The sequence below is a fragment of the Siphateles boraxobius genome, unplaced genomic scaffold (assembly GCF_051911475.1).
Source record: "Siphateles boraxobius isolate OS27281-9 unplaced genomic scaffold, OSU_SipBor_1 8, whole genome shotgun sequence".
Lineage (NCBI taxonomy): Eukaryota > Metazoa > Chordata > Actinopteri > Cypriniformes > Leuciscidae > Siphateles > Siphateles boraxobius.
In genome coordinates this window covers 23,218,876-23,242,341 of record NW_027509208.1, presented here as the reverse complement: position 1 = coordinate 23,242,341, position 23,466 = coordinate 23,218,876, and the positions used below count along the sequence as shown (strand labels likewise).

The 23,466-nt window shown below is 39.2% G+C and overlaps 1 protein-coding gene across 1 annotated transcript in view; it reads right to left on the bottom strand.

Moving 5' to 3' along the window:
- The window catches only part of LOC143729262 (exostosin-1), a 494,506-nt gene that overhangs the window by 38,211 nt on the left and 432,829 nt on the right, over positions 1-23,466 (bottom strand). Inside the window, exons 7-8 of the mRNA XM_077220443.1 lie at positions 16,653-16,771; positions 14,781-14,876 (exon numbers count right to left, since the gene is read on the bottom strand). Of these exons, the coding sequence (XP_077076558.1) occupies positions 14,781-14,876; positions 16,653-16,771 (215 nt within the window). The remainder of the gene's footprint in view (positions 1-14,780; positions 14,877-16,652; positions 16,772-23,466) is intronic.

Sequence of the window (23,466 nt, the reverse complement as noted above, 5' to 3'; positions counted from 1 at the left end):
TTTACTTGTAACTGATTTCGTAGATAATTGGTTTTATACTAAAAATGTATTTTCCATCCATTTTGTTCGGTTAGCTCTGCTGGTTGATGTCTTTGTACAGAAAGAATGTTGTGACAGTTGGTCGGTGTGATATTTGTCCCGCCCCTCCTCCACTGTGATTGGATGGCTGTGTAAAAAGTGACAGTGATGAGCGCTGCGTTTTACCCAAAGTTGAACATTTTTCAACTCTCGACGACCAGTAAAAAACGCCGGGCGCTCAGCGCTTGAGCGTTAAATACACGCTCAGCGCCTCGTTACGCTCATGGCGTTTAAAAAACACGGCGCTCCCATTGAAAACAATTGGAATTTTACGCCAGTTGCGTGAAAAAAATGCTTTGGTGGACACACGGCCTTAGTCTGGATCTTGACTCAAATTCTCCAAATAACCAACTGTGAGTCCAGCTGTCTTTAATTAACAGAGCACTGTAGAAATGAACATTTAGTAGCTAAAAAAATCACTGTTTCCCACAATTGATCCGCCACGCCATTAGGATGACACTGTTTTAATCCATTACAGTAAATGGAGGCTACAGGGGGGTTCAAACCTAATTACACTATTGACTCTTCATTAATACTTCTGAATAATTAATAAAACTGTTCATGTGAAAAGAGTAACTCTACAAGTACCCCTGATTCTGGAATGTATTCTCATCAGCATAACAATCTCCGAACCACCAGAGGGGCTGATATAGATTCAGAGAAAAACAGGGAGTAGAATAAATTGACTGCTGAGTTTGTGTCATTAGTGAATATCATTAAAAGTGTACAAACCAAGTAAATAATTCAAGTGATGAAAATTATATCATAACTTCTTGTTATCCAGTAAATATAAAATTCAACGGTAAATCTATTTTGCTTCTGGTGGTAGAAATAAGGCAAACATACTTATTCTATTTTTAGTGTATTTAAAACATGCCCTGTCATAGAATTCCATTGAATGTGCATTACCAAAAAAATGCTGTGAACCGAGCAAATAATATGCATATCACTGCATTTTTCATTCCGAGTTTTTTCTCATATATATTATGGAAAGGACTATGTAGTTATCTGGGAGGCCAGCTGTCTTTGTTGACACATGGCTCCTTCCTCTGATATCACTCCTTTTCCCTCAAGACACGGTTTATTTAACTGTAAAGCTCACATAATCTTCCACAGGGACTGTTTGCCCTTTACGGTTTCCTCGCCTCTTCTCCTGCTTCTCTTCTCCTATATATATATATATATATATATATATATATATATATATATATATATATATATATATATATATTATTGTAGAGATGGTCAATATTACATATTTTAAAAACAGACTAGTAGTTTTGAAGAAGCCCTGAAACATTGGTGTCACACTGTGACTAGAGACTCTTATTTTGTAAAAATACTCTTATTATGACACTGGACTGAGAACATAAATGCATACACTTTTCTTACTAACATCATCATAACACATTATCTGTTTTGCTCAAATTTGAACGCCAGTAAACGCAGATATGTTTGTGTCACTGTGTGTGTGTGTGTGTGTGTGTGTGATTGTGTATTGTTTAGTGTTGTTCCTGTCCTCACCATGCCCTTTTTTACATTTACGGAGTCATTCATTTCACTATGTTGATTTATGTATTGTTTTAAGAACTCAAACAAGACCGGTAACCATGTTAAATTTTTATTGTTTTCAATTAACCACTTTCATAATATAAATTGTCATATTTGCGTACTAGAACATTTTCCCATACCAAACAGACAAAACCATTTGTTTTAAACCAAACAAACAGTTACACACAGTAAATGCCACCATTTTTGAATATGTCTTTCCAATAGAAGGCACAGTTAATTGTTCTTATGTGTGAGGGGGAGATTGGTGTTTTTGTTTGATTCTTATTTAAACATTGTTAAACATTAATAATTAATTGTGTTTGTTTCCAATATTTATATATATTTTTGTATTATTCTAACAGTTTAAACTGTAAATACCATTTACACTCAATTGGAAAACCTTTATGTTTTTCACTAACCACCAATTTCTGTTGTTACAAACACAATTTAACGGAACTTGAGACCATAGTTGGCTAACAATGCTTTTGGGAAACGCATCCCTGTTTAAGACATCAGACATGTCTAATAAGACTTCAGACATGTCTAATGTGCCACAGGACATATACACACGCCCGCACACAATACATCACTTAGCATGATTTATAAGCTGTTGTCCTCATGGGGACCAAACAATGTCCCCACAAGGACAAGGATTTCAGATATTGCCATCACAATTCGCCTCTGGGATGAACTCTCTCCCTTTCATGACCCTCTCGTGATCGCAGTTCTAGTGAAAACCAAGTGCATGTTTCTCTATTAAGATTTTATCTCAATATTAAACAATTCCAATTTATCTTGATCAGGACTCAGATAAAAGCGTGTTATGATTTGGATGTGGTGTTTGATAGCTTATTAGTCACAATATGATTTAATTTTGACAAATGCTTTTGATTAAAATTATTATCTATTTCACACTTTTTTGACAAATTAATTCTGATCTAGATACTTTTAAAAACCATCAACGAAGACTAAACTTTAACTAAAATTAGGGAAGGTTTTTTTTCTTCAGGTGGATATATATATATATATATATATATATATATATATATATATATATATATATAGATATATATATAGATAGATAGATAGATAGATATAGTGGTGGGCATAGATACATTCTAGATTAATCTCACTGTAATCTTGGAATTAATCTAGATTAATCTAGATTAAAATGGCTCATTTGAATTCTGCCGAAGGCATTCAGAATATGTGTGCTACCCAAATAATGACTAAAAGTAAGTCTTTGAGAACGGGTTTCTCAAGCCAGGTGGCGCATTAGACCAGGGGCTTATCATCGATTTCCAAAATGCATCACAAACTGCTTGAGAAAGCTGTTCTACTATGATAATTGGTGATGAAAATAAATTATGTTCAATCAGATGTACTTGTGTTTACTAACTGATAGAGCTGTGCTGACGGGCTTACCTCGGTTGCACTCAAACATAGTAGTTTGACGACGACTCTTCTCCTGCGCTACATCAGTGCTTGGCCCGGCATCTACCGCGTTAGCTAAGGGAGGGATAGGCAAGTTCATTCCTAGAGAGCCGCTGTCCTGCAGAATTTAGTTCCAACCCTAATCAAACACACCTGAACAAGCTAATCAATGTCTTCAGGATTACTAAAGCTATAGGCAGGTGAGGATTATTTTCAGTGTTGGAGCTAAACCTGTAGGACAGCGACTCTTTAGGACCGAACTTGCCTACCCCCGAGCTAAGGGATGCTTTGCGTTTAGGTGGTACTTGAGATTGTCAGCTGAATGTGCGGAATGCTTTTCAGAGAAGATAAGGTAACTGATTTTAGCACAATTCACACCCAGCGGTAATTCAGGAAAACAAAATCTCTGAAAGCTCCACATGAAACTTTGGTTTTCCGACCCTTTAACATCGTGTCGATTTATTTTGGTTAATATGTGTGAAGGAGAGAGAGCAAGACAGCGCTTAGTGTGGAGATGGTGAAGTCTTGTTTACACTTTCGCCTGGCTTCGAAGTGAGAGAGTGCGCGCGCGCGACCAGGTCTCTCTCTCTGCTCGTTATTTCAGTTAAACATGTGCCCTGCCACAAGTGCAGCAGTTCATCTACATTACTCACTGATCAAATAAGACTTTGTCGGGACAAAAATTAGCTTTGGTGGGTGCTAAAAAAAATTCAATGCAGGAAAAACCCTGTTATTGCAAACAGGAAACAGCATAATTTGTCTCGTTTAATAAAATAAAGCCAAACATTAGATCGTCTTTTCCACTCCTCCATGTTTACCTCCTCTGCTCTAACATCATGAATGACGCACAGATGCGTAACGTTATAGGACGTCGCGCTATAGTGCCCGATAAAGGACAAAAAGGAAAGTTGTGAGTTCGCGGTCTGTATATTATGACTGGGACTCAGAGCAGGAGCATTGATAAGAGGAATCGTTAATGTCGAGGGCATACAATATCGATGGTTCGTAAAACTTAGAACCGGTTCTCGAGTGGAACCGGTTTTCAATTCCCATCCCTACCCCCTACAGTGCAATTCGCCTAGGTATACATTCGCGCTAAACTATCAAGGTGAAAGTCATCATAGCTTGCGTAGTATAGACCCAGCTCCCAACCCAACTTTGAGAATAGATTAACGGCGATATTTTTTTTATCGCCCTATAAGAGTCTCACGTTAACGCAGCACGTTAACGCCGATAGCGGCCCACCACTAATATATATATATATATATATATATATATATATATATATATATATATATATACTGACTCTTAATATTATTAATATTATGAACAGCAGCTATGCTAATTATCTCCCATCTGCTTTTCTGCTGTTATCTCGGGACGCTAGTCCCGAGGTAAATAGCGTTCATCAGCTCCGTTTTGTATGCAGCCTCTCACGGAGACCTCAGATGCCCCAACACCTGCGATAAGATGACTAAACGCCTGTGAAGAGACGACTCGGCGCCTGTGAAGAGACAACTCAACGCCGGCGATATGTTATGCCCAAAATTACTACATGATTAACTAACTTTATTTTTTTTCTATGTACATTTCTGAAATGCACATTCTGTAAAGCTGCTTTGAAACATTAAGTATTGTGAAAAGCGCTATACAAATAAATTTGAATTGAATTGAATTGAATGAATCTTACATATGATGTATTACATATTATTTAAAACTGAGGGTTGCACTTTAAGCCTGGCCTACAATAACATGCATTTAGTAATATTAATGTATTTACACTGTTATTATGCTTACACTGAAAAGCTTACCCAGTACCTGTACACCTTATTTACATTTTGTGAAATACATTTTTAAATGTTGTAAATAATAAAAAATATATATATAAAAAAAACCTCCTGTAAACTATATGGAGTAAAATTCATTAATGTAAAATCAAAAAGCTGTTAGCATCTTGACGAATGATACTCAGATCTTCCTGTCATGACGATGATAATTGAAATGTCAGTCTCATAATGAATCTCTTGAGATGATGAATTGTTTTGTTGGGTCATTGACGTGTGCACTTCAGATCTTTTCAGTTCCCCAATGGAAAAGCAATTTGAAGTGGTCTAGATGACCCTTGAACTTACTCCTCTGGTGTTTCTCCTCTCTGACTAGAGGCTGCTTAGTCTCCCATAGCCAAACTTTTGACTAACTGCATAATGTCTGGTCCAATTTGCAGCTTGAATACATTTTTACAGGCCGTTTTAATAGCAGGAAATCATTCATACTACAATAACAGATGTGTGCAGATGTGATTCTCATTATCTTTTATAGATTTGATGCAACTAACCCTGCAAACCTTTGGCAAATGGACGTGGAAAGAATGGTAGGAGTGTTTAAGAAACCTGATGATACCTTATACATGTATATCTAGCTAACATTCTTATTTATATCATACCTAAGGGTTATACCTGCTGTATTTATTATCTACATATATATTTATTAAATCATTAATTAATTCATCTCCAAGGTAAAAGATGCAGCTGATCATGGTTGCTATGGCAGACATGCAGTGCTGATAGAAAGAGGCTTTAGTCAACCTGAATTTGATGATCAGTTTGAAAATGTGTTATTTTTCAGTTCAGATGTTGATCAACAAACAACAAAATAGAATCTAGAGTCTAATATGAAAAACCACTACTTTTTAGTCTTGCATAACTACAAACTCTAAATAAATGTAATTGAATTATCATAGGCTTTACAGAGATCGTAGTGTGGTTTCAGGTTGCAGTATAGTACAAAAACAAACTGTTAGATTGAGAAATTTACACAAATTTATGAGAAGGTGGTGCACTGATAAATATATATATCGACAAAAATATTGGGACACATTCAATCTTGAATTCAGGTGTTTCAATCAGACCTATTGCCACAGGTGTATAAAATCAAGTACCTAGCCATGCAGTCTGCATTTACAAACATTTTTTGGGGGAAAAAGGGTCGTTCTGAAGAGCTCAGTGAATTCAAGCATGGTACTGTGATATGATGCCACATTTTTAATATGTCAGTTCTTGAAATTTCATCCCTGCTAGATATTCCATAGTCAACTGTAAGTGGTATTGTTGGAAATTGGAAGCCTGAGTTTGGCGGTTGCCAGGAGTACCTGCCTTGCTGCATTGTGCCAGCTGTAAAGTTTTTGGTTTGGGCCTGTTTGTCATGGGTTGGACTAGGGGTTTCACGGGTAATCTTCAATGGGGCCACAGCATCTTAAACGGAATATATAATGAAAATCTGACTTTTATAAGTGCTATAATTGGGGTACCGGTGCATCTATCAACCCAGAAAACATGAAAAATGTCGAGCCAGAAACTTTGTTTTGGTAAGCCTTTCTCTGCAAGCATGTCAAAAAATAAGCCGATCAGATTTCGCTCCCCTTCTGACTTAGGAAGCGACAACAGTGTAACCAGTTCTAACGCAATGGTAAAAATTCCAGCAAAGCATGCAAACTGTTCTGTCGTCGGCTGCACAGACGAGCAAAAAATGTCACAACTGTCTAATAAATATCTCAGGGAACTGTGCCAACTTGTGTAAAAGTTAAACATGACGGTACATGCAAGTCGATGAGATGAATCAATGTAACTCCACAACAACTACATAAATGTATAATCTTCCTGAGTCTCTCTGTAAGACTGCACTCAATCCGCTACTGCTTATTTCTGAGATTTTGGATGAATGAGATTATTCAGGTGTTTTTTTATTGCCGGAGTATCCAAAGCTTGTGTAAAGGATCGGCCCTCTTCTGAACGGGGGTGGGGAGCAGCAGCTCATTTGCATTTAAAGGGACACACATACAAATGGTGTGTTTTTGCTCTAACCCAAAAAGGGGCAATTTTGACAAGCTATAATAAATGATGTGGGGGGTATTTTGAGCTGAAATTTCAGACACATTCTTGGGACACCATGTATTTATATTACATCTTGTGAAAAGGGGCATAATATGTCACCTTTAAGACATTTTGGACAATGCTATGCTTCCAACTTTGTGGAAACAGTTTGAGGAAGGCCCTTTTCTATTCCAGCATGACTGTGCCCCAGTGCAAAAATCAAGGTCATAGGGTAACACTTTATTTTGATGGTCCCTTTTGAACATTCTAGTAACTAAAAGTAACGTTGCAACTACAGAACATGTCAACTAACTCTCATTAGAGTATCAGTAGACTGTTTGCTTAATATCTGCAAACTCTTTAATTGTGATGCTCCCAAACGGACATTCTGTTGACTTTAAGTAACTTTGCAGGTATACAGTGGGTATAGAAAAGAATCACCCCCTTTAAAATAATCACATTTTGTTGCTTTGCAGCCTGAAATGAAAACGGACAAAAATAATTTTTGTTTTATTCAGCTGTATTTACAACTTATAACATCCAAGTGAAAGATATAATACCAACTTGTCAGATTTTTTTTTTTACAAATTAATAAACAGAATCACTGAGTTGGAAAAAAATCACCCCCCTTCTAAAAATGACTTCTAAACCCAACCAGGTGTAGTTAATCACCTTCTCAATAGCACACTAAGCCAATTGACTTACAAATGTGATCAGCTGTGGTCATTTTGATTAGCTCAGCATGAAACAAGCTTTTCCTGAAGCATTTCAGTCCTTGGTAGTGCAACTGAAGAAAACAATCAACTATGGGTGGCAAGGCATTGTCAAAAGATCTCTGGGATAAAGTTGTGGACAGGCACAAGTCAGGAGATGGATACAAAAAAATGTCAAAGGCTTTATCAGTGCCTAGAAGCACAGTGAAGTCTATTATTAAGAAGTGGAAGGTATTTGGTACAACACAGACCCTCCCTGGGTCAGGACCTCGCTCCAAACTGGATGAAAGAGCCAGGAGAAAACTGGTCAGAGAGGCTACCAAGAGGCCTACAGCAACTCTGAAGCAGTTGCAGGAATTCATGACAAAGAGTGGTCATTGTGTGCATGTGACAACAATATCACAAATTCTCCACAAATGTGGCTTGTGTGGGAGGGTTGCAAGAAAAAAGCCACTCCTTAAGAAAGGCCACATGCAGTCACGACTGAGCTTTGCCAAAACACACCTTGAAGATTCTAAGGCCACGTGGAAAAAGGTGTTATGGTCAGATGAGACTAAAATTGAATTATTTGGCCTCAACGCCAAACGATATGTCTGGCGAAAATCCAATACAGCTCACCATCCAAATAACACCATTCCTACAGTAAAGCATGGAGGTGGTAATATCATGTTATGGGGTTGTTTCTCTGCAGCAGGGACTGGAGCACTAGTCAGGATAGAAGGAAAAATCGATGGGGCAAAATACCGTCAAATTCTTGAGGAAAATCTGCTGCTCTCTGCCAGAAAGTTGTCAATGGGAAGAAGATTTACCTTCCAACATGACAATGACCCAAAGCACACAGCAAAACTGACCACACAGTGGTTGAAGGAGAAAAAGGTGAATGTCCTTGCATGGCCTAGTCAGAGCCCAGACTTAAACCCCATTGAAAATCTGTGGAATGACTTAAACAGCAGTCCACAAACGGTCACCATCAAATTTAACTGAACTTGAGCAGTTCTGCAAAGAAGAGTGGTCAAATATTGCAACGTCTAGATGTGCAAAGTTAGTAGAGACATATCCCAACAGACTAAAGGTTGTAATTAAAGCAAAAGGTGGTTCAACAAAATACTGAAACAAAGGGGTGATCCGTTTTCCAACTCAGTGATTATGTTTTTTGATTTTTTGAATTTTTTCTGATATGTTGGTGTTATATCTTTCACTTGGATGTTATAAGTTGCACTGAGTAAATACAGCTGAATGAAAAAAAAAACTGTGTCTGTCTTAATTTTAGGCTGCAAAGCAACAAAATGTGATTATTTTAAAGGGGGGGGGGGGGGATTCTTTTCTATTCCCACTGTATATCAACTTATTATCTACTAATACTCTACTAACACTCTAATGAGAGTTAGTAGAAATGTAGGTGCAACGTTACTTATAGTCAGCAGTATGTCTTACAGGGACCATCAAAATAAAGTGAAACCAGTCATAGACATGGTTGAATGAGTTTGGTGTGGAAGAATTTGACTTCCCTGCACAGAGCCCTGACCCACCCAACACCTTTGGAATGAACTGGAACGGAGACTTCGAGTCAGACCTTTTTGTCTAACATCATTGCCTGACCTCTACAATTGCTCTACTGGATGAATGAGCAAAAATTCCCAAAGTAACACTCCAAAAATCTTATGTACCTAGTACCTACTTATCTACCTTCCAAAAAAAAAAAAAATGGAAGCTGTTATGGCTCTAAAGGGGGGACCAACTCCATATTAATGTCTATGTATTTAGAATACAATGTCATTACAGTCCTTGCTGGTGTAATGGTCAGGTGTCTCAATACTTTTGTCCATATAGTATCTGTTCTGTGTCCAATGTATGTCCAATACATGTATTATCTGTGTCTTATTGGCTAAATAAGGGGTTGTCAAGGATTAAGGCAGCTATATATTTTCAGGTTTTAAATTGGGATTCCGGAGATTTCTGCTGCTGGATGTACTGTATATCAGAATTGTGCAAGCTTTTGATTCTATTTTATTTTTTGATTTCTCTGGAACACAGAAATGTATACATACTGTCACGCTCCTGGACTCTTATTTTGATGTTCTGTTGTGTTTCCCTTAGTTAGTGTTTCTCTGCTCTGTTTAGTTTCTGTTTCTTAGGTTTCTGATCCCTGGCTGTGTTCAAAATCGCCCCCTCATTCACTATTCCCTACATTACTCAACTAATATAGTCCACTTGAAGGAGGGAATGAAAACGAGTGAGTGAATTCGGACACTGAGTGCACCAGAAGGGATGCCACTTTGTATAGTTTGTGCTTGCTGTTTAATATCATTTAAAACTTAGCAAACTGGCAGCTCCAATAGTGCGATGAAAAGATGTATCTTGAACTCTGTCATGGAAACTATGTATAAACATTAACCAAACAATATAATAATCAATTAAAAAGGCACTTATACCTGTATGATATTACTGTTACGGTCACCAGCTGGAGTGCCCTTGAGAGCCACCAGAGGGCACTCCACATCAGACTATTGTCACTCCCTCACAAACTACATCTACCATAACTCACTGCCCTGACTCTTCTGCCATTATCACATTCACCTGTGTCTCATTATCTTGGTTAGCTCACCCATAATAAGACTGGTTTGCTCATTCACTCACTGCGAAGTTTTGTATATTGTTGCGCTGCATTTCTGAGCATTCTCCCTGGTTTCATTGTCTCTTGGTTCTTGGATTTTTGCCTGTTTCGTGGATTCCCTTTTTGCCTCTGACCCCTGCCCTTTTTTTTTTTTGTTTTTTTTGTTTGTTTGTTTGTTTGGACTGCCTTCCTATGCTTGACCCTTTGCCCGTGATTGATTACGATTCTGGATTACTCTAATAAACTGCATTTGGATCCTCAACCTTGTCTCGGAGCAGTTCGTAACAGAAAACTTCACCCTTATGGATCCAGCAGTACAACTCATCAGTTTACAGCAAGGAAACAAATCCCTCGAGGACCACACCCGAGATTTCCTAGACCTTGCACATTTCACAGACTTTCCTAATTTTGCCCTTATTGACTTCCTTTGTTACGGACTCAACGATTATTATCAGACTAAGCTTATCCGTGATGGTCCTCGAGGGTCCATCATTGAATTTTTGGATTATACGGTTGGTGAGGTTGAGGAGGCATGTCCCCTAAACGTTTTTTTTGGGGAGAGGCACCACACACCACGATCCAGTGCCCACGGTGCTTGGCCGAGCCTGAGCTTCTTCACATCAGTCCTGCCGAGCCTGAGCTTCTTCACGTCAGTCCTACTGAGCCTGAGCTTCGTCACGTCTGCTGCGCCAGAGACTGTTTACGTCACGTCTGCCGCGCTAGAGACTGTTCATGTCACACTTGCCCAGCCAGAGACTGTTCACGTCATGCCTGTGTCTTCTGCCGCTGCGGCTGAGTCAGCTCTGGAAGATGCAGCACTGATCGTAGTGGCCACAGCTATTTTGTGTGAGTGGGCAGCACACATCGGCTCCAGCCCACGAGCTCTTACCCAAGTTGGCTGCCACCCCTGAGAGTTCATCTCCGGCCAAGACGGCCGCCGCCACACCAGAGAGTTCGCCTCAGACAAGATGGCCGTCGCCAGGCCGCCTGTTCCTGAGTCTGACCCTGTTCCTGAGTCTGAGCCGGTGTCTGTGCCAGTGTCTTCGGATAAGATGGGCGCCTCTACCTCTATCCGCCCTGGCCCCCTGAAACGTCGGATCCACCCTGGCCCCTTGAAGCGTCAGATCCGCTCTGGTCCCCTGAACCGCTGGCGCCTGCACAGCCTGCTCCGCCCTGAATGCCTGTTCAGCCCTGGACGCTTGCTCCGCCTCAGCCTCCAGGCCCTCTTCGCTCGACGGCCCTGGCCCTCCATCCCGCCCCCAGGTCTGTCTTCGCTCCACCTTCCTCCTTGAGATTTTTAGGACTGTCTGGAAGCCGCTCCTTTGAGGGGGGGCTATGTAATGGTCATCATCTGGAGTGCCCTTGAGAGTCACCAGAGGGCACTTCACATCAGACTATTGTCATTCCCTCACAAACTACATCTACCATAACTGCCCACTGCCTCGGACTCTTCATCCATTTTCACATTCACCTGTGTCTCATTATCTTTTTAAGCTCACCCCATATAAGCCTGGTTTTCTCATTCACTCACTGCGAAGTTTTGTATGTTGTTGCGCTGCATTTCTGAGCTTTCTCCCTGGTTTCATTGTCTCTTTGTTCTTGGATTTTTGCCTGTTTCGTGGATTCCCTTTTTACCTCTGACACTTGTTTTTTTGGACTGCCTTCCTGTGCTTGACCCTTTACCTGTGTTTGATTACGATTCTGGATTACTCTAATAAACTGCATTTGGATCCTCAACCTTGTCTCGGAGCAGTTCGTAACAATTTCGTTGTAGCCATATTGGACGAGTGGTTTGGAAAATGGATGGATGATTCAGCTGTGGGCATTATGGGTATTATTTAGCCGTTGAGCATACATCGGCTGTACACTCCTTATTGTGGGATTGAATGAGTGCACTGGATTACGTCCACTATGGTTTCAGAGACCCCTAAAAATATCTTTCCCTGTATATACTCACTGTTCAATGTAGTTCTTTGTCAGTTATTGTGTAATTGTAATGTGTTGTTCTAACGATCTCCTGCGTATTTAATAAAAGACTGCAGTATTCCTTATTTGTGCGTGTTGCTTTACCAGACCGTTACACATACATGCAATGGCATAAAGTTAGTTTAAACCCAGAAATCTGAATGTGGCCACAGTTGAATAAACACACAGTGTTTTATGCAGAATTTAGTTAAAGGGGTGGTTTACTGCTTTTTTTCTTTGCATGACTGTGTTTATGGGGTGCAATATAACATGTCTTCGTGGTTTTTTATTTTTTAAAGCCTTATTTTTCATAAATTTCACCTTTGTTGTAAGCCACTTTCTCCTCTGTCATTTGAACGACCGGTTGACTTCCTGATTCTATGAAACCACTCCCTCAGAAACAGGCAATGGGCTCAGATTGGTTAGTTGGGCCGGTGTGTTGCAATTGGCTAAACTGCGTAGCGCACGTAGTCCGGAAACTTCACGCCCATTACCTTTACAGGCGAAAGCTCCATGTGCTCCGGTCAAATCAATGTAAATAATGGTGTCAATACTGCGCATCAGCTTGAGCCAGAATCAGACCCAGAAAGTGGCAATGAAGAGAGTCGAGCAGAGCCTCCCCAAACACGGCTCTTACAAAACGTTTCTGAATGGTACATTTTTTTAATCATTATTATTAGTCTATTCTACTATTATTATATAAGAATTTCGATATGCTGTTACTTGAAAATGTTACTGCTGCTTGTTTGCTTTTGAGATACGGTTTTCTCCTGATTAAATGTTTAATATAACTGAATAAATTACTGAGTAATACAGTTCTTTAAAGTTATTGTTTTGTCTATATAATTAACAACCGTTTATCTATTCACAAAACTTAGTTTACTCGGTGTATCGTTTTCTTTAGGTGTACATGTGGCAACTGTGTTAAAATGCCAACAGAACGTGAAAACATCTGATAACAGCAGCTGAAGTTTGCTGTTGCGATTACATATAATTTTTTGAACTTTATACACGTTTGTCTTATACACACAAAATAGCAAAGAACTAGCTAGCTACAAACAGCATTGGCACTGGTTTACGTTCTTGATCAAATCGAAAAATTACGTCATAAATATACATGGAAAATACATTTACAAAATTAGTACATAATTACAAATTCAGGTCCAAAATGTTTTTACGCGTTTGTCATAGACACACTAAATAGCATAACTAAGTGGCTACTAAAGCCAGCGCTGGCATTTGTTTACGTCCTTGATAAAAACTAAAGCATTACATCTACAATTATACATGCAAATACATTTAAAATGATTAAGTCTTACTAACTGGTTGTGGCCCAACAACTGCTGCCTCTGGTTTTAAAGTTGGAACTGCTTCATGCTTTAGTAACATTGAATTTCTGGAGATTCTGGAAGCTGTCATCCGTAAAATACGCAGCACAGAGAGCTAAAGTACGATTGTAATTTTCTGGAACATAATCAAACATAAATTGTAGCCATTGTTGACGAACTACAGCGTCCGTAGTAAGCCTGAACACAGAAGACCTGACAGCTGGGTGAAAATAACACACCTTCGACGGCATGGCTACTGCTCTCCACTATACTGTAACTCTTCCTCTTCGACAAAGACGCAGAAATATGGCCATGCCTCCTTTTTTTAATATTTCGGAGGGAGGGTTGATTATGGGTTAGTTACATATAAAACCCGGGAAGTATCGTTGTAGTCCCATTCGAGTCGTTTTTGTAGGCATTAAACTTCCTGATTTTTAAAAGACAATATCTCTGCTTACGTTAAACTTTCAGCGCAGCAACTTTGCAGATACTGTTCATGCACCAACAGCAACATTACACACTATTTAAAATGAAAAAAGTGAAATCGCAATCAACAACCACTTTAATCATATAATTTATACAATATTTTTTTCTACACCCCATTTGAAAACCGTAAACATCTTTGCATCTAAGATAAAACAACTAAGGGATAGGTGAGGAGACAGAGTGAGCCATCACATTAACTTTGTTCATAGGCTAACTGTATCTGCCAATAACACATGACAAGAAGATGTAAATGAATAAAACGTGCAAAGAGGGAAGACGGTGAGCAGACAAAGTCTGAAAGGTGCAAATGATGAGATACTTTCAGAATATTCACATAACCACCCACACACAGCTGTGCAGATATCACACTTACAAACACAATTTCTTCATTTTAAAGATTTCAAATTGTGACATCTGTCCTGTTATCGGTAATTCTGATTCCTTACAACCACAGTGTGTAACTTCAAGCACCTATACTTTGAGTACAAACTTTTCGCCAGAAGTTAACTGAAAATGACTTAACTATTAATACACTTATTTATTATTATTTTATTATCAATTTAACTCCAAAACTGCACACATTTATAGTTTATATAATTACATCTTTATGAAAATCAAATAAAAACATTGCATTTAAAATAAAAAGTATTTTTTTTAAATCTTTTTAGGTGTGGGTAAGTGTACAACTGCATGCAACCTGGAATTTCTCTCTTTTTATTTCGTCATCTTTCATCTATCTCACCTTTCGCTTTGCCTCAATGATGGAGAAGGGTGTTGTGATGGAGGGCCACTTGTTTCTGGGTGGTGGAGGCTTCTCACAGTTCCACAGCACTAAAATCTGAAACCACATTAAAACATATGACCTACACTGTACATTTCAATACACATGAAAAACATGACTATTCATTGTTTCTAAAAAAATGTAGGTGCAGGTGTGATTTATTACTGCCCACATGCAAAAAGTAATTAACATTTCTCAAGAAATCCCATACTCATTTATTAGTGCAGAAAATAGGTGTGAGAGCCTCCAAACAAACTAGAAATGATCTACAGACTTTTCATTTTTAGAAACTGTGTTAATTAAGAGCATTTGGAGATAAAGCCTAATGTTAGCCCTTGTGAAAAAGAAGTGTGCTTAATTGTATTGAATGTGCTAATCCAGTGTATTTCAAATCTTAAAATCATATTTTCACACAGTAATTACACTAAAAGCCACTTAAATGTATTTAAAGAGATTTTACTTTCATTATGTTTTTAAGACACCTAAGTACTTTCAAAAAGGGCACTTTGTAATAATGTCCAAGTAAAATTTTAACTTTAGAGTAAATATTAAATAAACGTTTTATTAATGTTTATCGTGCTTTACAGAAGTGTTTATTTTGGTATCTTGACTAACATGCTAAAGCACAAGTAAAATATTTGATTATAATTTTAACTGTAGTATGTTATTTGATATTACATTCAATTTGAATATATTTTAAATGTACTAAATTAAATCTTCATCATTACTAATCTGTAATTCCATTAAGAGTATATTTCAGTTTACCATCTGGCAGTACACTGTAACCTGATTTCAAAGACAATAGAAATAGAAATTACATATAAAGCTTAAGCACTCTTAAGTTTAACTTATTGCATTTAATTGTATCTAATATGCAATTAAGTTTCTAAAATCATTGACACTTATTATACACAATTTAGTATGATATAAATTAAACCGATATGATGTCTGCTGATAAGAAAAAAGTTATTTATTTAAGCTTAACGATAGGAGCACCAAATAGGAGTTAGGATAGTGAAGATAACATGATCTGCCATTTATCAGATACCGCAATTATACTGAGTGTTTGCAAAGCCAGACTTTTGACTTGTTTCACATGATTAGTCGCTGCCCACATACAGGGACATAATAAAAAATGATGTGTGGAAAACCATGTCAAAAATCGGGGACATTCTAAATGAGTTTGATTCATGCATTGATAATCATTAATCTTCTTCATATGATAAATTAGGCAGTGCTGCAATTAATATACCAACCCTTTCCCCTCCAGAATGCTAAAGGAATCACACATCCAAGATTGAAAATCATCTACTTAATCTCATATCATTCCAAACCTGTATGAATTTATGTTTTTGCCGCAGATAATTTTCGTTAACTAAAAAAAAAATAAAAAAAAATTCTTCTCTATTTTGTAAAATTATTAAAACTAAATAAACTAAAATGAGTAAATAAAATGTATATGTATGTATATATATATATATATATATATATATATATATATATATATATATATATATATTTGGTTAAAATAATATACATACGGGTTTGGAACGACATGAGGGTGAGCAAATTATGATATAATTATTATTATTATTATTATTATTTTTGGTGACATTTTTATTTTTACTTGCAGTAAAACTCATTTGTGATTTAAAATAGCCAGTTGTTCAGTCCGCCATTAAAGCAAGAACTCTGACCAATACTGTGACAATTTGACCTCCAGGAAAACAATTGCTGGCAATGTGAATGACCTTTAACATGATACACACTTGCAGCGTAGATAATAATGGTAGAGTTATCATTTTGTTTCATAGTTTCCTCTCATGTTCTCACCTGTGCACAGAACTTGGACTTGGTGACTGCATGGATCAGCTTGAATATGGGCTGCTGTTGGGACTGTAGAGGTGTGACCGCTTGAATAACGGCTGTAAACTCCTGAGATGAACTCTTACCTGCAGAAATACAAAGTGGATGGCAGAAATTACTTCACTGCTTTTGGAAAGTCTTTATTTGTTGATGAATTTCTTTGCTTAATTCATGAACCATATAAAAATGCAATTTTCACAGACCGCAAAAGGCAGAGTAGCCTTTATGAAATCAGTCTTCAACAGCAGTCTGTGTGTAACATCTCTCTGCGTTTGTATTAGTTTGCTTTATGGCAGCCGTTCAAAGAGAACACCTGTTTATCTTTGTTCCTCCACAGGGATTCGCTTCATTTATCTACGTTTGTGACTGTGACTCTAGAAACCCGACAGCTACATTAAGTCTCTATTACATCACAATAAAGGTTACTACAAAGAACAAAAGAGAACCAGAGAGGATAAAACTAGTACAATAAATTGATCAAAGCTTTGAAGCTTTTCTGGTTCAGCAATAAACAAAAGAGAAGTTCATAGTATATCATAGTGACAGTAATTACGTTTAGACAGAACATCTATTATCCCCATTTCCTCTCTGCAGGGATTCAAACTCTATAAAACAGAACAAAACAAGAACATGTAAACACACGCACAGTTTGAAACACGTGAACAAACAGGCCACACACAAAGACCAAACACAAACATAGAGAACTACTAATAAGCACATTCACACGTCTACTTTTGGTTTGATTTTCAAAACATATTGTATGAATCTATTGTTAATGATCCATCCAGACTGTGGATCCATCCATCCATCCATCCATCCATCATCCATAAATTTATAAACAATTTTACATTGTGTCCTTTTAATACGTCTTTCTTCTAATCTAGAGCATGTTGGATTTAGTTTACCCCAAAGTGTTAATTAATACGTTGATTAACAAGCATGTACTATTGTGTAGTTAAGATGGTATATTCATGCAGGAATTCATATGACTCGTGTCGTAGTTAAGGTTAGTTCTTCATTAGTACATGTCTTAACTCATCATTAGTTCATAGTAAAGTAATTATTAATTCAGGTATTAGGTACATGATTATTCATGATTATGCGTTGTATGATGACACTTTGGGCAATGGCCTAGTCATGCAGGAATTATGCCAAAGAGATGCAGCGTCTTGTGAACCATGGAGAAATTCCCTGAAACATTCCCTTTTTTAGGGGAACTTGCGCTGCATCGTATGACAACACTTTGGGGAATTAAATAGCCACTTCGCCATACTGACAAATGCCTGTCCTAGTGTGAAGCTGCTCAGGCACAACTCAGGACATGAGCACTTTGGACCCTGGAGTGGCTGACAGATCCAGGCTATAGAACCGTAGTCTAAGCCTCAGACGTCACGCCCACGGACCGTTGGCTGAACGTCTGATGCATATGGCACACATATCTGGAAACACTTCAGGAGTTTCGAAATAGTCATCTGACTGGATGAATTCTACAGGATGTCCGCGAGACGCGTGTTGTGTTCTTTAACGATCCGCCTGGAAACAAATGCTGTGACGCAAAACTCCCTCGTGGAAGAACGCAATCGTGTTTACAACTGTGAAAATAAACGCTTACCATGATCAATAAACACTGGATTTTCAAAAGAATGTAAAGTTCGCAGCTCCATTGTTGCAGTAAACTTGCATCCATAAATTATTAATTCAAGAACGTTGTGCAAGCCGGTCTGTTATTGCAGGGACATTTTCTCCTAAATATGACGTGGAATAAAATTAACTAATGAGACTAACAAGACTAATAGAACCTTATAAAAGGTGCCAGTGACAACCCTTCTAAAACCACAGCTAGATTCCATGCTGGGACTCTAACCTGAGCCGTAGGCCTCCCCTTTAGGGTACCACAAAGGAAATGGAGCATCCAGCACCTAATGGCGTGTGGAAGGCAGCTATGGCCACCTCTTACACCTTATGTGTGGATGGAGAAAAAACATGTAGAAAATCTGCTGTTCCACAAGAGTTAGAGGATCCGCCGGCTTCTTTGAGATCGCAAGTTTGGGAAAACTTCGGTTTCCCAGTCAGTTACAGTAGTACAGGCGAGAGAGTGGTGGAAAAGACGAGGACTGTGTGTCGGCGTTGTTCAGCGGTTGTTGGGTATGTGAATGGAAATACATCTAACACGCTAACGCATATCCGACGCCATCACCCAGATTTGAACATCACTGGAACGAGACAAAAAAAAACTGTTCAACTCCTCCTCCCTACAGTGCTTAACCAGCCTTTAGACTCACATACAAATAAGGCCAAAAAAATCACTGAAGCAATCGGAATTTACATGTCATCTTCAATGCGCCCGTATTCACTCGTAGAGGAACCTGGCTTCAAGTATTTGCTGCACGTACTCGAACCTCGTTACAACATGCCATCCCGTACACATATGAGGCAAACTGTAGTCCCTTCCAAATACAACCAAACACGTACGTTGATGGAGCACGAGTTGTCAGCTGCACCCTCCGTTTCACTAACAACTGATGGTTGGACTTCTCGTGCTACGGAAAGCTATTTAACGGTGACTGCTCATTTGATTGACTCTGATTGGAAAATGAAAGCATCAGTTCTACAGACGCGACCCCTGTATGAGCAGCACACAAGCACTCACCTAGCTGAGAAGCTACAGGAGGTCGTGGCAGAGTGGAAACTAGAGAGGCCTGGAAAAACTATTTCAGTGACCACAGACAATGCAAAAAACATTGTTAATGCCGTCAGAGAAGCAGGGCTGGGTCCGCATGTAGCATGCTTTGCCCATACCCTAAATTTAGCCGCACAAAAAGCACTGGCAGTCAACCAGGTATCTAGATTATTAGGAAAAATCAGAAAGATTGTTACTTTTTTTCATCGTAGCACAACGGCTGCGTATGTTTTGGAGCGTAAACAGCTGGCCCTCGACTTGCCAAAACACAGCCTCATACATGATGTGTCGACACGCTGGAACTCCAGCTACGAAATGGTCGAGCGCTATTTGGAACAACAAGTTGCAATTTACTCAGCATTAACAGACAACTCCGTAAAGAACAAGCAGGACGGCTCACGTCTGTCAGATCAGGAGGTGAGCTTCGCAGAGAGTGTGGTTAGGATTATGAAACCTTTGAAGACCATCACAACAATTTTGAGCACAGAAACAACTCCGTCGGTTTCAATGATCCTACCACTCAAAACTATGATAATGAAGTCTATGGAGCAAAATGACGACGATGCTCCCATCGTCAGGGAAATGAAAAATGCCATCAGAGAGAACTTGCAAATCCGATACATTGACCCAGATCTCCAAGATTTCTTTAATAAATGTACTGCATTGGACCCCAGGTTCAAATCGCTCCCTCATTTGGATCCTGCCCATCACCAGAATGTCTTCGATGCTTTCATCACAGAAGTTATGAGCAGAACAGAGCAGGTATGTATTTAATGCATATTTCTAAGTCTTTTTTAAAAACGTATGTTTTCTTTGGCGTATTGATTTTTTTTTAAATAATTTGTTACACACATTTTTCTTAAATGTGTATATTATATTTGTGTGTATTAAAGTGTGTATATTTAGGATCTGCATTTAGTTGTGTTGTACAGCACTTTGGTCAGTCTTGTGGCTGTTTTAAATGTGCTATATAAATTAATTAAACTTGAAACTTTAATGCTAAGGTTGTTTTTTTTTTTAATAAAAAAATCTCTCACTTCTGTCATGTCTTAAACTGAATATATTGCGGTTACAGTGTTCAGTCACTGATAAAACCCAATCATTGTCTTTGTTTTATAATACTTCAGATTGAGACAGAGACAACACAGGACAGGCCATCAACATCACAGGCCACTTCCTTTGCAGAGATGCCAGAGTCTGAGACATCATCCTCCCCACCTCCTCCAAAGAAGTCAGCCATGGCAGAAGTCTTTGGCTCCCTCTTTGCAACTAGTCAGATGGACCATACTGATTTGAAGCAGAAGGTGAAGGAGGAGGTACATGCCTACATAGCCAAGGAAAGCACTTCTTTGGAATCTGACCCACTTGACTGGTGGAGGTCCAATGAAACAATATTTCCAAACCTAGCCAAGTTGGCCAAATGTTACCTGGCAGTACCTGCCACCTCCGTCCCAAGTCCCAAGTGAGAGGGTTTTCTCAACGGCAGGTGACATAGTCACTGCCACAAGATCTACCCTCACTAGTGAAAGTGTGGACATACTTGTGTTTCTGAAAAAAAACTTAAAAATACAATGAAGCTACCTTTTAAGAGGTACATTTTGTGATACAGCACATATTGTTCTTTTCTTTTATATTTTATAGGAGATGGACCACATATTTATTTTTACTTCACCCATTAGAAATATGGACTATGGGACAGTTTATGTTTACCACAGCAAGCCATGGTGTAAATGCATTTAACTATAATGTGGTCATATTTAAATTTTTTTTTTTTTTACTCCTTAATCTTTATTCTGAAGTTACCAAATTTGCCAGTTGGCATTTGGCACAGGTATGCCTGTCGTCACACTTATTTTTTTCTTGTTAAGTATTTTACACGTTCAGAAATAAGAGATGCTGTATTTTCTGTTTTATAGCTGATTGTCCTAGTTTGTTTACAAGTTACTGATGGAGTCTGGAGATGATGTGAGGTAGTTATTGTTTACCGTGTACATCTCATCTTACACACTTAAGGCTGTTGTATCTATAGCTCAGGGGAGAGACTGTATGACCACTAGGTGATACAGCTGAGACATGTACAATAAAAAAATTGCCTTCTGCATTTTTGTTTTGCTTTTCCCTCCATTGTACCGAAATCGTACCGAACCGTGACGTCTGAACCGAGGTACGAACCGAACCGTGACTCATGCGTACCGTTCCACCCCTAGTTTCTTCGTGGAGGGAGCTCTAGAATTGAGAATGGTCTCAACAACCTCTGAGAAACCTACATCTATGTGAGAAGATTCCTCTTGACCAGAATCTCCCACGGGAGACCGTCTAGGAGGGCTACCAGGTCCGAAAACCATATTCTGGCTAGTCAGAATGGGGATACAAGTAGAAGGTGTACCCCATCTTGGCGAACTCTTTCTAGAACTCCTGGGAGCAGAGTGATCAGGGGAAATGTGTTCAGCCGAAGCCTCAACCACAGCTGGACCATGGTGTCAAGCCTCAATGGATGTGTGAGGAAGAACTAGAGGTGACAATGAATAGTCTTTTGAGACGCAAACAGGTCCATTCCCCGGGCCTCAGCCCCTACCTCGACAGGACGTTGCTCCCAAATTCAGGTGGCCAGGGATGCAGAGTGCTCTCAGGGAGAACAGGTTCCCCTGGGACCACAGGAGGATCTGATGAACCAGAGGGCACAACCTCAGACCCCCTGGTGGTTTATGTACGAGACCACCGACATATTGTCTGTTTGAACCAGAACTTTGTGGCCTCTGAGGTATGTGTTAAAATGGCTTAGTGCTAGTAGTACTGCTAACATCTTCAGGCATCTCACTCTGTGTGGGACGCATCCGTCTACACTATCTTGTGATAACAGAAGGCTCCAAACACTGGGCCTAGGGGACAGTAGCCAAGGCTTCTTCCACACGATTATGGAACATCTGCATGTAACCTGATTTTATTTTTGGTAAAAAAAACTTTTTTTTTTTTGCAAGAACCCTTGAAAAATTATTTAAAATATATTAAGAAAGCCACCACTACTGGTCACATCTATGGTTAGATTGATTTGTTTAGATCCAGTGAAGTCGTGTCCCATCAGTGTTTTAAACATTAAGGCACGGATGTAGCCTACCTAATGAATAAAACATCTCCAGTTAACTAGCAGAGCATTCATTTAGTTCGCTATTAAATAAGACATCTAGTGCTAAAATGTGTTGTTTTTTAACTCAAGCTGAGCGCTCGTTGCTGCTGCTATCAGTTGCATGGATACAGTGTTCCCTCGCGCAGTCTTCACTCGCTCTTCAATCTCGCAGTTGTGGAGACATTCATTCCGGTGAAATCACAAAATAAAATGCACACAAAGCGTGTCCCTGCTTGATATAGACTGTAACCACTGATGAACATATTCAGTTATGATGAGAGAAAAAAAAAACCTATACGAATGCGGATTAGAACCCGTAAATGACGCGCTTTGGCAAAAGATCTACCACTAGACCATTTAAGAACTCAAAACAAAACGTGCGGATCGATGGATTTATTTACGGGTTGAGAGAGGCTGCAAAGTTTAGCAGCCAGCGGCCGCACATCAGGCCGCCGGATGATGTTGCTAAGAACTTGCAATGTATAACTATTATCAGTCCGGCCCTCGCGACCTCGAAACACTACCGGCCCACCGGGAAAAGTCCCGATTCTCCCAATTGCCACTCCGCCCCTGACCCACGCCGATGCTGAGTACGTCCAACTCCTCAGAGCTGGACAAACCCAACATTAAGCACTCCAAATAGAAGCCGCACAGTGAGCTTTCGTATCCCGAGTCTGAGCACTGGAGTTAGCGGTTGACAGCTGAGAAAGGTCCGACACCATCTCAAACTCCTCCACTAGCTCCATCTGCGATCCCCACGAGTGAAGCTGCCATGCTGCCTCAGCAGCTGCGGGATCTGAACGACGGGGAGCACAAACCTGACCGCTTTCATCAAACAAAGCCAGGCGGGAGTGAAGCGTTCTCAAAGTAAGCCGCTCACATTGCTGCACACTTGCTTCAAACACTGTAACGCTGAAGGCATTCCTGAAAGTGTCATCATATGACGCAGCGCGAGCAGTACATTTACAGCCTTTCCA